This window comes from Notolabrus celidotus, chromosome 1, assembly GCF_009762535.1.
Source record: "Notolabrus celidotus isolate fNotCel1 chromosome 1, fNotCel1.pri, whole genome shotgun sequence".
Classification (NCBI taxonomy): domain Eukaryota; kingdom Metazoa; phylum Chordata; class Actinopteri; order Labriformes; family Labridae; genus Notolabrus; species Notolabrus celidotus.
This window is the reverse complement of record NC_048272.1, coordinates 15,006,856-15,022,261: the sequence shown is the minus strand read 5'-3', so window position 1 is coordinate 15,022,261 and position 15,406 is coordinate 15,006,856. Positions and strand designations below refer to the sequence as shown.

Here is a 15,406-nt window from a genome sequence, read left to right as displayed (position 1 = left end):
TCTGTTGTTTGTCCTTTGTATGTAACTTTTAATGCTGCTGTTTAGGGCCAGGACTCCTAAAGAAAAAGGTTAATTAAAAAAAATGTACAATAAATTGTTTGCTTTAGTAGCTTCCTTGCAGTCAACTTTCAACTACACTTTATAACAACAACTTAAACAGAAAGCACCCTTGTTATTATGTTTCATTGATTTACTGGCGACTCGTTGCAGGTTCTGTGACCCTCATAGCAATGTCTCTCTTAACTGCAATGTATAGACTCTATTCAGGGTAAGAAAATAAACATTAAAATTTCATTGCGCACTCTAGAAAAAACACAAATGCATCGTTCCTTCTTTGGGCTACTCTCCACTCTCAAAAGACTGTTGTGTCAACAAAAACCTGCTGAAAGGTTTCTTTGTTCATAGTTCCTCTGCTCCATCACACACGTACACACACCATTCACACACTGAACATGCAGAGCTGGTTTCCTTGCTCATACCCACGTAATTATAATAAAGTACTGACGGATCTTAATGCCTCTTTGAAAAACATGCTGCCAGTGTTCTCTCGGGTGTCTTGAGAATGATGTTCACATGTTGTCGATATGAAACATCAGGTCAAAAGGACAATATGTTGAACTGATGTTTTGAAGATGACACAACACAGATTAAAAAGGTTAAGACTTGTATTTGCATTTTCATTGAACTCATGTGAATATCAATACAGAACATTGATTCTGATAATTGTCTCCGGGGAATTTCCTATCAAATAAGTCATGTGTAAATAGGTTTGGATATACTGCCTGAAAATAAAACTTGTGTCTTAAATGAGATTCAGCCTGTCCACATAACATGAAACCATGGCACTAACACTCCCACACAGGCTACATGTATGCATAAGCGCATCCATGTCTGTCACTTGACCATGCATCCCACTCAGCACGGGGATTAGATTGGTTTTAATTGCATTTACATCTTCCATTGACGTTTTCTCTGCAGCATGAAAATGAAATTAGATTTCTGTCAAACCTCAAACTGTGCGGCACAATAACTCATCTCAACGATATTTGACTGAGATGATGAATTCGACAGCACAACAGACCAAAGTAAGATAATCATCCTAATTGTTTTTGTCCAGGCTTGGCTTTTCCAAACGCCTGCCATGAATATTATTCATAACAAACCAAACCGTGGATGTTGATTTTAGTTCCTTAAACACTTCCTTTGCATGTAATGACTCAAGGACGGATTCACAAAAGAACTGAGTGGCTTTTGCATCCACTTAACCAATGTGAAAGCGCCAAGTAGACATGGTCTAGTTACATGCAAAGAGCATAACTCACTAAAAAATGCCTTGCAGAGGAAATAGCAATGGGCGACAGGGCTGTTTGCACCCATTTCAATGAACCACTATGCTATTTATTCATGGTAAAATGAAAAAAAAGAATCTAACTAACATCTAAAACATTCTGTTGCCCCCCATGAGAAGAGATGCTGACAGCTCCTGTCCACAATTAGACGCAAGACAAGAGCAAACTGCACGGAGCTAGGAAAATTTACAGGCATTTCGATGCTTGAATATCATTAGTATAATATGCAATGTTAATCAGACCTTGAGACAGGACAAATTATGCACAATGTATGGTGCCTTTAGTGACTGAAGTCCATTCTTTGTGAATTCCCCCCTCAGACTTGCATGTCATCACCAACACAAGCCTTTTCCCCCAAACAATCATCCTGCATCAAATAACATGTTTACTGCTCTTATGCAAACCATTTTCCATCCTGTTATGTTGGGGTTATTACATATGTATGTTATTTGAAAGGTAGATCATTGCTTTGCATTGCTTTTTTGCTGCACCTAAGGTCCCTACGTGCTGTTTGACTACCTGAATGAATCTGTGTGTACCTGGCTTGCCTTGTTGTAGTTAATTCTTAATGCTCGGTTCCTCTTGTAGCCTGTTGTTATCGTGGCAGGATGATGCTTCTGCCAATAAAAGGTGATCACACTCACCAGGTCCATAGTGGATGCACAATATCCACTCAAACCTCACCACTAAGCACGCATTAACATGCAGAGTTCACAGAGAGTGTGTCCTCGTTAATGCCAGAGGCCATGAGCTTGCTAACTTTGCCTGGTAGGTGGCTCCTGGCCAGTCTCCCTCTCTCTCTCTCTTTCACTCACTATCTCACCAACCCACTTACTCAAACACACGCACGCTCACACTCACATATGCACACACACGTATCACACACTTTCAGCTCCGGGCTGCTGAGACACCGTTGAACGACAGCGCTGCCATTGTGTTGTACTTTATTACACCTGGAACTGTGAGCCTCATGCATTTTTAATCGAGGTAATTTGCACAGTCGCTGCGTGTGTCGCTGTATACTCTGTCACAGAGACTGTCTTAGCCCTTATCTACATTCCCCTCTCACACTGCAATTGCTCTTCTGAGGATGTATAAAGCACAGACCATGGTGCAGATTATCAGATGATATTGTGTTTTTATCACACACAGCGATCAAAGAGAATAAAGACATGTACAGTCATCCATTTTACAAGTCCCACCACTCACCCTGTGCTTAGGCTTTCACTCCATCTCTTAAAAGGAATTGTGCTACATTTGTATCTATTAGGGCTCGTGAGTTACACTTCTTTAAATTATGTTCTTATAGAACAAATTGTGTTCTGATAAAATAATCCACAGCGGCAAAGTAACATACAGTATATGCAGTGGGTGGCTGCCCATGTTGCAGTGCTGCACCCACACTTTCCTTTGTAATGCTGTTTGCTTTTTATGGGAATGTTCAGTACTGCCAATATTTGGTTCATACATTTATCAGGCTACCTGCTGTTGTAAAGAGCAGTTGTACCTTGATAGTATCATTACATTTTATCTTTTTTTTTTTTTTAACAAAGCCAGACACTTTTTTTTTAAGCTACTTTAAAGAGCCGGCCTGTGCTATCAATTTTATTTGAAGTATTCTGTATTTAGTTTGCATTTCAATTAAGTCTTCCTGGCATCAACACATCTTTCTTTGTATTCTATGTGGACAATGTCAACTAATCACAGTTCAGGATTCTAAGGTAAATACATTTCATAACGCTTAAAGATGCTGTAAGGAATTTTAAAACTGGTTTTCGAGTAGTATCACTCATACTGATGCCTCTTCATGACCTACATAGTGAAATGAGATTATCAGCAACTAGTTTTTTTTTTCTTTAAACTGTTTGAACTGTTTTTTTAAACTGTTTTAGTGACTGTGTTGGAGTTGGATTTTTATTTTTACTTTCTGTCAGCATCATATTGGTAAACAATGTGGCTAAAACGTTAGTTTCGGTTAGCAAATTAATTCGTCAGGCTAGTCAACATGGATATTTACATATTAGATTATGTCCAGCAATCCTAGCAATGAGTGGAGCAGGTAAGTGAAACTTTAGATTAAAAATGAGCATTTTCTTTTCATGTGAAGTTTAGTATAGGATCATACCTGACGGGTTTATTCTTCACATCTGGATCCCTGGCAGTGACAATGCCAACCAGCGCTCCTACTTTAGCATCCTCCTGCACTTCCATGATCGCGCCCTCTGCTGGAAGAAAGATAGGTGGCTCGTCTATATCCGACACGCTGACCCGAACTATGGTCTGGTCCCGGAAGGAGCCCAGATCCACAAAGCGAGGGTCGACGTGTTTGTTCACTGCCTCCACCACCACATTGTGTGTGCGCTTGCTCTCAAAGTCCAGAGTCTGAAAGAGAAGAACAGCAGAGTATTTCCATCCTGTCCGAAAACAGTTATATTCCACAATGACTTCATGCTCAGTATTTACATTGATTGCTAGAAGCTATGTTGCTACAATACCAAATAACAACAATAGACTTTTGCAGCATTGATTCCAGCCATCAGTGGTGGCACTGAGACGATACATGAGTGGACAGGAATCCTCTTCATCTTCAGGCTGATGAGTTCTTTCATGTGATTATTATGTATGCGCCACCAGCAAGCCACCACGTCATCGCCATTGGAAGCCAGAATGATTAGATTGCCACATTGTTGACAGTCCATTAAACAGAAATACAGCTGTATGTTCATGTTCAGTCTGCATTTGCACTCCATTCATAACAAGAATGTGTCACTTGGGAGAAACAATTTCTGGACTCCAGACATTTCATTGAAAATATATTGCAGCTAGCATTCTGCATTGTTTAACCACAGAGGGCAAAGAGGAGAAGAAAGTTGAGAACAGCTCAACTTTTTAAGAGACAACAGCATCCGAAAAATTTGACAACAAATGATCATCAACTACAGGGGACTAATAATCTCTCTTTATCCACTTCTTACTTTAGAAAATGTCATTCAAACTTCGGCACATGAGCCTTCCTCATTTTCTGTTGTGTGCTAATGAGCACAGGTCCGGGCACTTGTTGATATTTTAGCCCACATCGCTGCATTTGCATTAACATTTCAGAGGATTTTGCTGAAGATGGCAGGGAATAATTTGCGTAACGAGGGGGCTTAAAGTATTCTTTGAAGATTAAGAGAAAATCAACAAAAAATAGGCTAGAATTCCTGATAATTATAGCCACTATGATATTAGTGTCACCGATTTTCAGCATCTATGGCATTCTCTTCATTCTGATTGTTAAAAGAATGCATACAGATTTTTTTTGCACATTTGTTGCACAAGCAGAACACGAGTCTTAGCTCGGCTAATTTAGCTCATTGTTGTCACGCTGTGGATTAAAGAGACTTAATCAGCAGAAATTGTCTTTGCAATGAAAACGGCAGATTATTCTGTGTTTTTCAAAGTCAAAAACATGTTTTTGTTCTTTTACTCTTCACTGGTTAAAATCCATACTGTCCTCAGAGAAAACAACAGCAGCACTACAATCCTCTGCGTACCTTTTGATGGCGACTACAGCCTCCTGTGTCTCCACATCTGTAGTGACCTTGAAGAGTTCCCCTCCCTCTTTGATCAGATAGCTCATGTCTGTGTTGTCGCCCATGTCTGCATCCGCGGCAATTACACGTCCAACCGGTGTCCCAACAGAAGCCCCCTCTGACACGGAAAACTGGTACATTTCTGGGGGCCGACGCAGGATTTATATGAAGAGAAGAATAAACATGAGATAGACAGAGTTAGGTTAAGGAAGAAAAAAAAGATGTTACAAAAGCAACAATGGGGAAGGATGAGAGACAAAAGTTAGAACATAGGTGGGTGGTGGTGGGTGGAAAAAGGAAGTGAGGAGGTTAGTGGAGGAGACAGATAGAGTCCAGAAGCAGATAAGTGAAAGAGGGCAGAGATGAGAGAGCAACAGAGATAAAGAATAGAGAGAGAGAAAAGTAGTGGGAAAAGGAGGTCTGGATGTACAATAAAAAAAACAGCAAAGACAGTTTATATCAGGCAGTGATGTCACAGAGTCCTCCAGTTCACACGAAAGAGAGTGCACAAAGTAATTAATCTTTATTAAATGCAACAATTTCCTCCATCTGAAAAAATAACACTGTATTGTTGGCACTGAAGCAGCACCAGCTCCACTTACACACAGAGCAGAAGAAGAATTTGTGTTGGGTTCACTTTGTACTCTGATTAAGAATAAGAAGATTAATATGGTGTAAAATTGTAGCTTAATTGGTATTGTATGAATGAAAAATTGCAAAATAAAAGATGAATTATATCGAGTAAGCTGTGTGCATAATTGAGCATATGTAGAGTATATACTGTGCAGGCCTTCCTCACAAGCAAAGCAGAATCAGAATTCTTACTGGTTTCATTTTATATTCTAATTACCAAGTTTTAAATGTTACGTAATCACAGATGAACTGAAACTGTATTTATAAAAAAACAACAATTCAAAAAGATGTTTTATATCAAGTCAGCAATGTGCAAAATCAACTATATGCTCTAATTAACATGTCCTGGCACATTCAACCCTAAACCTGAGGTTGTATTTCAAATGACTGAACAACTGAATAAAATGTATAAGCTCTGCCAGAGTTCATAATGACCAGGATAAAAAGATAAAGTAAGGAGATAAAACTTTATAGCTCCCAGGAGGGAAATTATGTGCGAACATCAAAGTCCTTACATTTACAGTTTGTCATCTTTCTTTGCATCTTATTTATGAAGCTGATTTTCAAACTATATTCCCCATGCCATACAGCTGAGACTTTATAATCCTTCAGGGTTATCTCTCACACTGGATAAATATGATTTATGGAGATGAAAAAGGGATTTATACAGGAATGAGAAAAGATGTGTGGAGACATATCAAATATAATCAACCAGGCTGTCAGATGGTGTCCCTCCAGCTGTAACTGAAGTAATAGTGTTGTCGTTTAGCCCAGAAAAAGAGGATATGAGAAAAACTTAGAACAAAATGGAGGAGGGAAAGTACTGATTTATTATCAATAAATCAGTACTTTCTAGCCACAAGGGGTAGAACAATCCTTGAATCTAGATCAGACCATCAATTGGTTGAACAATGATCAAATCAAATTGATGGACAGCCAAAACATATATCTACATCTTCATCTTTAAGTTACACTTTTATTTTGAAAATCCTAACACTTGCCTGTTTCACAGTTTCCGCCCACCTGTGTGTCATTCTGAACAATTCGAACAATGCTAGCAGTGAGCAGACATTGGCAAGCAGCCGAAACAAAGAGGGATGAAGAAGATAGTCACTAAATTAAAGAATTAATCTGCAGGGTGGAAATATTTTGGATTTCAGAGAAAGGGCGGAAAAACAGAAAAAAAACAAGCCACATGCAAACAATGTCAATACGAGATGAAATACAACAAACCTGGAAAACACAGCATGCTAGAGTTAGCATCACTGTAGATGCTGCCTGCTCCGCACCTCTGACTATTTTCTTCCACAGAAGCTGACAAAACTCCGGAAGAGTGACGACTAAAACATCTGCAATTTTATTTGTCATCTGTAGTGACATGAGGCTTAACAGTGTTGTTGAAAATGACAGTTTTCGAGAGCTACTTCATACTTGGCACTATGCAGAGAAACACAGCTTTTTGGTTTCTTTGTTAACAAGATGTTTTTCATTTCAATACCAGAAACATTTCAGCAACAAAACTGTGAAACAATATCAGCCATTATTATGTAATCACTGTTTTGAAAGTCACTGTTTTATTAATTTTTGGTGCCATGTGTCTGTGACAATTTTGTTTTTGTTTCCATTATTTGTAGTTTAATGCTACTCATCGTTCATTTGCTCAGATACTTAGTTTATTTTCATATTCATTCTTGATTTTTATAATTGGCTGCTATTGCATCTTTGTTTCATGGATAATGTGTGATTTTAAATAATTGTTTTTCTTGTTTTTGTTTTGTTGTGTGGACCCCAGGAAGCCGAGCAACCACAATGTGCAAGCTAATGGGGATCCTATAAATGAATAATAAATAAATAAAAATATCAAAAGTACTTTGTTTTGTTTTTTTTCTTTAAGTGAAATTTAACTAATTGTGTTAAATGGGTACATAATATTGTCTGGAATCGATCATTAGCCCCTGAATTGAATCAAAATCATATTATTGCAGACTTGGTGATACTGGTAAATAATGAATAACTGTCCAAAGTATCAATATAATATACTTATACAAGAACAAACATACTTAAAACCAGTTTCCACCCCACAGCCATCAATAAATGCTGCTATATCATAATTCATATCCAAAATCATACCGTGATACCTTGCTTTGAGGCATTTTTGCAATGTCATTGGGGTGGCAGTAGCTCAGTCCATAGGGACTTGGTTTGGGAACCGAAGGGTCACCGGTTCGAGTCCCAGTATGAACGAAGCTTGGCAAGTGGACTGGTGGCTGGAGAGGTGCTGGTTCACTTGCCTGGGCACTGCCGAGGTGCCCCTGAGTAAGGCACTGACCCCCAAATGCTCGGGGTGCGCTGGCTGTGTGCATTTGTATATACCAAAAAAAACTGTATGTGTAGCATGTCCAAAATAGCATGAGTGAAAAAATTTAAATTCCCCCCTGGGGATCAATAAAGTACCTTTCTTTCTTCTTTAAATGTAGATGTCTGTGTCGTTTTTTCTGTCACGTTTTTTTTTCAGCATTTATTTTATATTCTATCATATTTAATTCCCATTTCATTACCTTTTAACTTATGCACATACTTCTTTTTACATGTTACAATGACAATAAAGATATTCTATTCCATTCTTTATTGTATTATGATGAACTGGTGATTTAAACCCCTACCAACTACCAGCCAATAACGACTAGCATGTTTTTATGTCTGTTATTAGATGAGCATCATTTTTTGTTCTGGTAAAAAAACAACTTTTACAACTTGCATTCATTATGAATTCTGCTACTTCTGTTGATGTGATATTAATATATCAATACAGAGTCCTTAGCCTTTTGTTTCAAAGGAGGACATTTTCCCCCTAACTTAAGCATTTAAGGTGAGTCTGGAGACTTTAAATACAAAGTGAAAACAGAATCTGGTGTCATTCATGAAGCCAATGTAGGAAAAAAGAGCTTTGATCTGCCTTTTTTCCAATGGCCAGAAGGGGGAGACTAAACTGATTATGAATAGCCGTCTACTTTTATGGATCTATTTGGTTGGAAGACCCGACTTCTTTGTTGAATTTATTACCTCACATTTCCTTAATCGAGCTAATGGTCTCAAACACTAGTTTTGAGTTTTACTTCCTAAAACATTTTGTAATTTTTTGTAAATCTCAGTCACATTTAAATAAAAGTTTAAAGTAAACAACATGATTGAGAGCGTGGCTTCCTGTGATTGACAAGCTGCTTTCAAGGCAGCCTGTCTGTCTGTCATATATGGTCACTTCTAGCTCCAGTAAGACAAGGTGATGGTGATGGTGAGGGTTTAAAGCCAATAGGAGATGTCAAAGTGACCAAATCCATTTAATCCATGCAGTCTACGGGGAAGACAGATTATAGCTCTACAAGAACTGTTGCACATGTGTGCTCCTCAAAACAATTCAGCCTCTAAACCACTTCACCATCATCCATCAATAACATTACAATGAGGGCACAATCCGGCGTATTGATTGAGTCTCCTCTTCAGCCCTGCTTTCCAGGAATGATCACACGAGCAGTGGAACGCATCAGTTCTCCATATTTGATAGACTCCTTTGTTATGGGCTGAAGGTTTGATGGGCCCATAAATTAGAGTACGGTGATTTTCTCACACCACAAGTCAGCCATTTACTACGGCGGCTGATGGTGTTTTGGTGTAAGCATTGTTCAGGTTGCAAACTATACTGTAAGTTTTCAATCATCTTTTAAGTGTTTTTGTGTCACGGCCTGCACTTTCCACCTTCCCTATGATTTTTCACCTCTCTCACTGCTCACCTGTGCCTTTTTCCCCTCTCAGTCATCCCTGACTTTCTTGTCATTTCCTCCGTCTCCTCCTGTATGACATCAGCTCTGTCTCTGTCTTAAGGAAAGATAATGTGCAGCAGACACTCACTCTGTGGGAAACGCGGCGGGTTGTCATTAACGTCCGTGATCACTATGGTCACCGTGGTGGAGCCTGAGAGACCGCCCAGTTGTCCTGCCATGTCTGTTGCCTTGACAACTAACTCATAACGATCCTGCGTCTCACGGTCCAAATCCGCCACCGCCGTCATGATAATACCTAATGATTGAGAGATTAAGGAGGGATTGGATGAGAAAGAGAGAGGGATGGAGAGAAAGAGAGAGTAGGAAGTTGGAAAGGTTACATTTGTAGTTAGCACTTGTGCAATATCCAACTACACTTCCCCTCTTGGGCTGAAAATCAACTCCTTCTAAGCACTTTATTACTGAGACACAAGTGCAGCACATTCCATTTCACCTCCTGAGACTGGCTGGATGGGAGAGATTGTGTCATATTTGCTCCTCTGCGCGTTCACTACTTTATAGCTCAGCTGTATTTAAATAAAAAATATACAGGGTGCAGAAAGAAGGCATGCATCAGCCACCTTCGACAGCATTAAAGCTCTCCCATGATGACTAAGACTGCATTCAAACCAAAGAGCTGGATTTTCAAAGAGCAAGAGAGGGACAGAGAAAAGGTGATATAGTGTAAAGAGTCAAACAGAAGAAGCACAGAGAGCTTCAGTGCTTTAAATTAAGCCCGAGTGCACATTCTTCTGCTTCTAAAAAGAGACAAAGAAGGGTTAAAACAGGCTGTAGATTGAGTTAAGCCATGCTTGTCTTTCAATTTAAAGCCCATCAGGTCTTGGAAATTTGTAAAATTACATATGAGATATCAAGGTTTAGAATCTCATTAAAGCTCCTGTGAGGCGTTTTTAGCTGCCAATGAAATAAACTGAAATAAGAACTGAAGCGTCAACGTGACCTACAAAAGCAAACCAGAGCTTCAGGACTAACATTGATTATTTTCAAAGTTTTTTTTTAATACCTGAAACTGCAGCCGCTGTGTAGGTGTCGAGAAAAGTGGTTCATCGATGCTCTGGAAAACTTGTCTTTTTTTACATCTTACACCTCAGAGGTTCTAGATGATTGACACATTTGACTGTTAAAAGGAAGAAGGATGAGATGATTTTGTCAAACTGAACTTATTTAAACGTCCAGAACAAAATCAGCAAAAAGATTAGTACCGCTTTTAACCACCAGGTGTATTTAAATTATGAATGGTAAACAAAGGATCTCTGGTGTAAGTTTGGAACTTTCCTCTAGAGTTGAACATCTTTGCTGAAAGTGGATCATCAACAGTTTGCACAGATAAAGGAAAAGGTAAACCAACCAACATGGCTCACAGTTGACAACTGTATCCATTGGTAATCAGCTGCGCACTACAGAACGCTTACGCTGGCTGTAAAAACGGACTCTTTCCGTGATTGGTTCCAAAGGAATCCGCTTAGATAAAACAGATCTGAGCTTGAACTGTTCTTAATGAAAACCTTACATTACATATGCTTCAGAAAGTTTAATGTTGGTGTCAAATGTTTCCTGGATTTTGATGAAGCTGTTGTCATCTTTTTAAGTTTTAGCTAAAAACGTCTCTACATAATAACCTAATTTACATGTTTAGAAGGCTATAGTGGATACAACTCTTTCCGGAGTCTTAAAATATATTCTTAAATGTTAAAGTGCAACATTTTTATAGGAGTTGAAGATTGCCAGTTCAAAAACACCCTGAAAACAAAAGCTTGGTAACCATACAAGCGTTTGCAGAGAAAAAAATCTGGTCCCTTTTACTGGAACCAAACACATACAACCTGACTCAGGAAAGCAAACTTGTGTCTGATGTGATATTTATATCTTCTATACCTTATCTTGCTCGAGCAAACCAGCACACAGTCCCTATTGGTTTGCACATCTCTCCTTGTTGGTCCGACAGCAACAGCAGCAGTATCAGTAGCTGGCTGGTTTACTGTTCAGTAGTAATATAATTCCACTTCACCCCTTGGGAGTTTCCACATCAGAATCTGTTGATGCATTTCCAGGGCTTGGTGTTCAGCCATGGTCCCTAAGGTTTGCATTGTGTTGGGTACACAACTCGCTGATTCCAGTCACATTTAACCCTGGGCCATGAGTAGCCAAAATACAGTACATCTAGCGCTGGAGTTAAAGAGGGAGACGGATGACATGCTCCCCTTTCATCCACCAAAAGCCAGAAGGGATGCATCTAAATTAGGGATGTCAGAAGGAAAGTCCCAAATCCCCAAATGGGCTACAGCCACAGTGCTCCGATATCATGGCAGAGAATAAATGCATATGAGTCTGCATGGTCTGTATTCATCAGTGCAGTCACTGAAGTCTATGTGGTTCATATTTTAATGCCTATCACGTCGCCTTAACATTAACCAATTTAACCGAGTAATAGGGCCATGTACACCGACTGTGAAATAGTGCCTCCGCATGTTAATGCATTACATTAATATAAAATAAATGATGATGTTCCAATCATTTTTTCACTCACATCAATTACATTTCTGTTTTCATCTCACAAGGCTATGGAAATCTAATTCCATTTTGTGTCTACAGTGCATACATTCCGACATTGTGGCCCTCAGCTATAAGACTAGAAAGAGGTAGTTTCTTTTAGGCCAAAGAGTCAGATTGCCTGTTGCTTCTGTCAGGGTGTCATTTCCTCCAACAGCATATGATCTATAAGTAATGCTGCTGCTCTGATGTCATGCAGTGCCATTGCTCGCTCACAGTACAGGAAGATCATCACCTTTAGGAAATCTGCATTGATACTATCTTTTTTTTTTTTTAGTTAGAGGTGCAAAACCAGCATGGTGATGGTCTCAGTGACGTCAGACATAGGTTTCTAAGGCAAATTTTTGAAGCTAAATGATGGAGGTCACCTAATTGGAAATGCTGACTCAACCTAACTTTCAGTTGAGCTAGCAAGAGGCAGAGTTGAGGGCTGACAATGTGTCCACCTGTCAGTCAAGTCATACCCGCCCCTAATTATGCCATATTATGCAGCACTCATCTTAATACCATCTTAATACCTTTAAAACAAACAACCTATAAAGAATGTACTTCTTCTGTGTGTAGGAAAAGTGAACTGACGTTCAGATCAAAACTGTTCTTTGCACCAGGCTGCAGACACGTTTTTGCCTGCTCTAAAGATGGGCATTTTAACATGGGTGTTATGGGTGTTGAGACTTCTTGAGCTTTTAGAGCTAGCCTCAGGCAAACTCTCGAGGAACTATAATTTTTAGCACTTCAGCATTGGAGGTCATTGTTTGGCAAAAGCACACTGGCACAAAAGATGTTCAGAGGCTGGGTCAGTGGTTCTTCATGGCACTGTATGCTGCACAGCATAGTGAGTTTTATGTGCATTGTTATCAACATGATTATCTTTAATGCAGAATTCATTTCTAAATGTGATATACATTTCTGTGCAGAACTTCTTTACCTACTATACCATGTACTTGTAAATCCCAATTTAAGATTTCATCCCAACTTTTCAAAGACATGTTTCACAAACAAATGAAGTAAATATTATGTTCCTACTCCTGGATCAATCAACTAATCAATCAATTTGCATTTATAAAGGGCTACATAATACAATATATCATAGCACACTTTAAAAAGAGCAGGTCTAGACCATTGTCCCTGTTATATCATAGACCCAACGGAGATCAACAGCAAGCAAGCACCTGGCAATGATATTTTTTTGTTCTTTTTGTCTTCCTTAGTCACACAAAAGTATGACTCAAAGACTAACAGAATAATCTATAAAGGAATAGAAAAGTAGGATTAAATACAAGTACGTTTGTTCAATTGGGTTCTCCCATTTGAAATGATTATCTTGCAGTTTTTTGTCAAAAAAATAAGAAATGTACTGAAGTACTGTATAGTTCCATCCTTGTTGAATCCCTCCACTCACCTACAATCAAAACGAGCAGGAAAACACTGCGACACGCTGTTCAGTTTGCTGTCAGGGTGAGGGAGAGTGATATTAATGAGGCAGATTTCACAGCTGTTCCGTCTCCTCTTTATTTTGACCTCCTTGACTTGCACCTATTAGACTGGCCCGCCTGCCTACAAACAGGGGGGAAGAGTGTGGGTGGAATAGGGGTCGGGAGACAGAAGCTGGAATGAAGCATCCAGTCTCCTAGCTGGTTGCACCAAGGCAGAGCAATTTATCATTCCTGCTCCCTGGCTGACCAAATCAAAGTGGTGGAGACCAAAAAGGGAATCATTAAAACTTTAGTGCATTTCCCTGGAGGGGCATTTGAAGGCAACACCAATGCTAAGCCACTCCTGAAACACTGTGGGTCAGGCTGGTGTTAGTCTGATAAGGCCAGACTATTTGGGGGATGGGGATCTTTTTTAATGCTTAGGCTGAGTGAGATACTTACAAGGGTAAATCAGGATCTGGTGGAAATAAAAACCCAAGGGTCATATAATGCTAGGTAATGAGGCAAATGTGCTGCTCCTTGTAAACACATAGAGATACAGTTTATAAAGTATACACACGTTTTTATTTATTATCCTGCATTGAATATCAAGGATGTATGTGCTATTTTTATATTTGACCGTTGCTGACTTTGCCAAAAACAGTTCTACTGAGATAACCTTAAGGGTTAAACTGAATACCATTTAGAGCCGGGCAGTTATTTCCCCATGGTGTCCTGGGTTTTAACTGAGAAAGGGGCCAGTGGTTATAGATTAAAACATTATAAAGTGTCTTGTTTTTAGCCGATTGATTTTTGGAGTAGTGACAATTTTAACTGATGTGGGAATAATGGTCTCTCAGCTTCAGATTGCTTTAGGTATTGCAGAAAAGATAAGGAGCTACAGAAAACAGAGGTAAAACAACTAAAGCAGGTGTAGGAGGGACTGATAGTGTAAGTCTGCAGTATGCTTACCTGTGTGTCTGTCAACAGTGAAAAACTTTTCTCCATCCAGCACGCTGTACACCACTCTGGCGCTGCTGCCATATGTAGGGTCATCAGCGTCTGATGCAGTGACCTTCATAACAGATGTTCCTGTAGAAAAGACACAACATAATGATAAAGAAAAGAGACAGAATAAAGGCTTCTACATGGATGGCAGATATTTTTTCCTTTAGGTGAGTAAATCGGGGGTGTTACTGTCTTTGTAGGCCCCATTATGGAGTAATACTGCTGCAAAACTATGCGCAAATTAATAGATACATTTACATGTGTGTGTATTCAGATCCACAAATATGCACACAGATGTGTACAAAGATACTGTAAATATAAATGTAAATGCAAATCCATGAATATGTAAATCTCTTTGTAAAAAACATACACAGACATTAATGGCTGAAACGTTTGTGTGCTTTGATTTGCTGCACAAAGCATTATGGAGCTGACTGAGAAATCAGCCTTAGTTGTAAATGATGTTTGAGTGTGGTTTCAGTTCTTTGAGTGAAAACAGAGACTTTTAAGTAGATACTTATGTATGCATCTACAAATTGGTCAACATATTTACAGATCTTAGTGTGCATTTGTGGACTGATTTATTCAAATTATTTCTGCAAAAATATTAGCTCCATTCACCATAGAGGGTATATAAGAAATGGACATACTCTCTGGTATCAAAAGTCTACAGAAAAACACTCTTTCTGATTCCCAGCAAGTGCACCCAACACTTGTTTCAAAAATAAGTCAACCCAGAATATTTTCTCAGTGAGTTGAAGTAAGTAAGTGAGTTTTCCTCAACTGCTAGTTCCAAGGTTTTTTTTTCTTAATATTACAGCATAATTTTTTATTATTTTGTCGATTTTGGTCCTGTCAAGAGATAAACTGCAAGGCAGGGAAGGCCTTAAACTGTGGTCTGTGATTGACAGGGGTCCAAAAAGCCACCTGGCAATCAGGATTAAAAAGCAGCACAGCATATTCAACCCCTTGTTCAAATATAGACCTTTACTGATCCCAAACCCAAGATGGCAATAACCAAAATGGAGAACCCAAAG

The 15,406-nt window shown here is 39.1% G+C and overlaps 1 protein-coding gene across 4 annotated transcripts in view; it reads right to left on the bottom strand.

Annotated features, from left to right (window-relative positions):
• LOC117819899 (cadherin-22-like) overlaps nucleotides 1-15,406 on the bottom strand; it is a 357,260-nt gene that overhangs the window by 58,192 nt on the left and 283,662 nt on the right. For 3 of the 4 annotated variants that reach the window (XM_034693427.1, XM_034693417.1, XM_034693436.1), the window contains 4 exons: nucleotides 14,334-14,453; nucleotides 9,464-9,631; nucleotides 4,887-5,066; nucleotides 3,475-3,733 (listed from right to left, as the gene is read on the bottom strand). In XM_034693427.1, the coding sequence (XP_034549318.1) occupies nucleotides 3,475-3,733; nucleotides 4,887-5,066; nucleotides 9,464-9,631; nucleotides 14,334-14,453 (727 nt within the window). The remainder of the gene's footprint in view (nucleotides 1-3,474; nucleotides 3,734-4,886; nucleotides 5,067-9,463; nucleotides 9,632-14,333; nucleotides 14,454-15,406) is intronic. The other variant, XM_034693444.1, reaches the window with a different exon arrangement.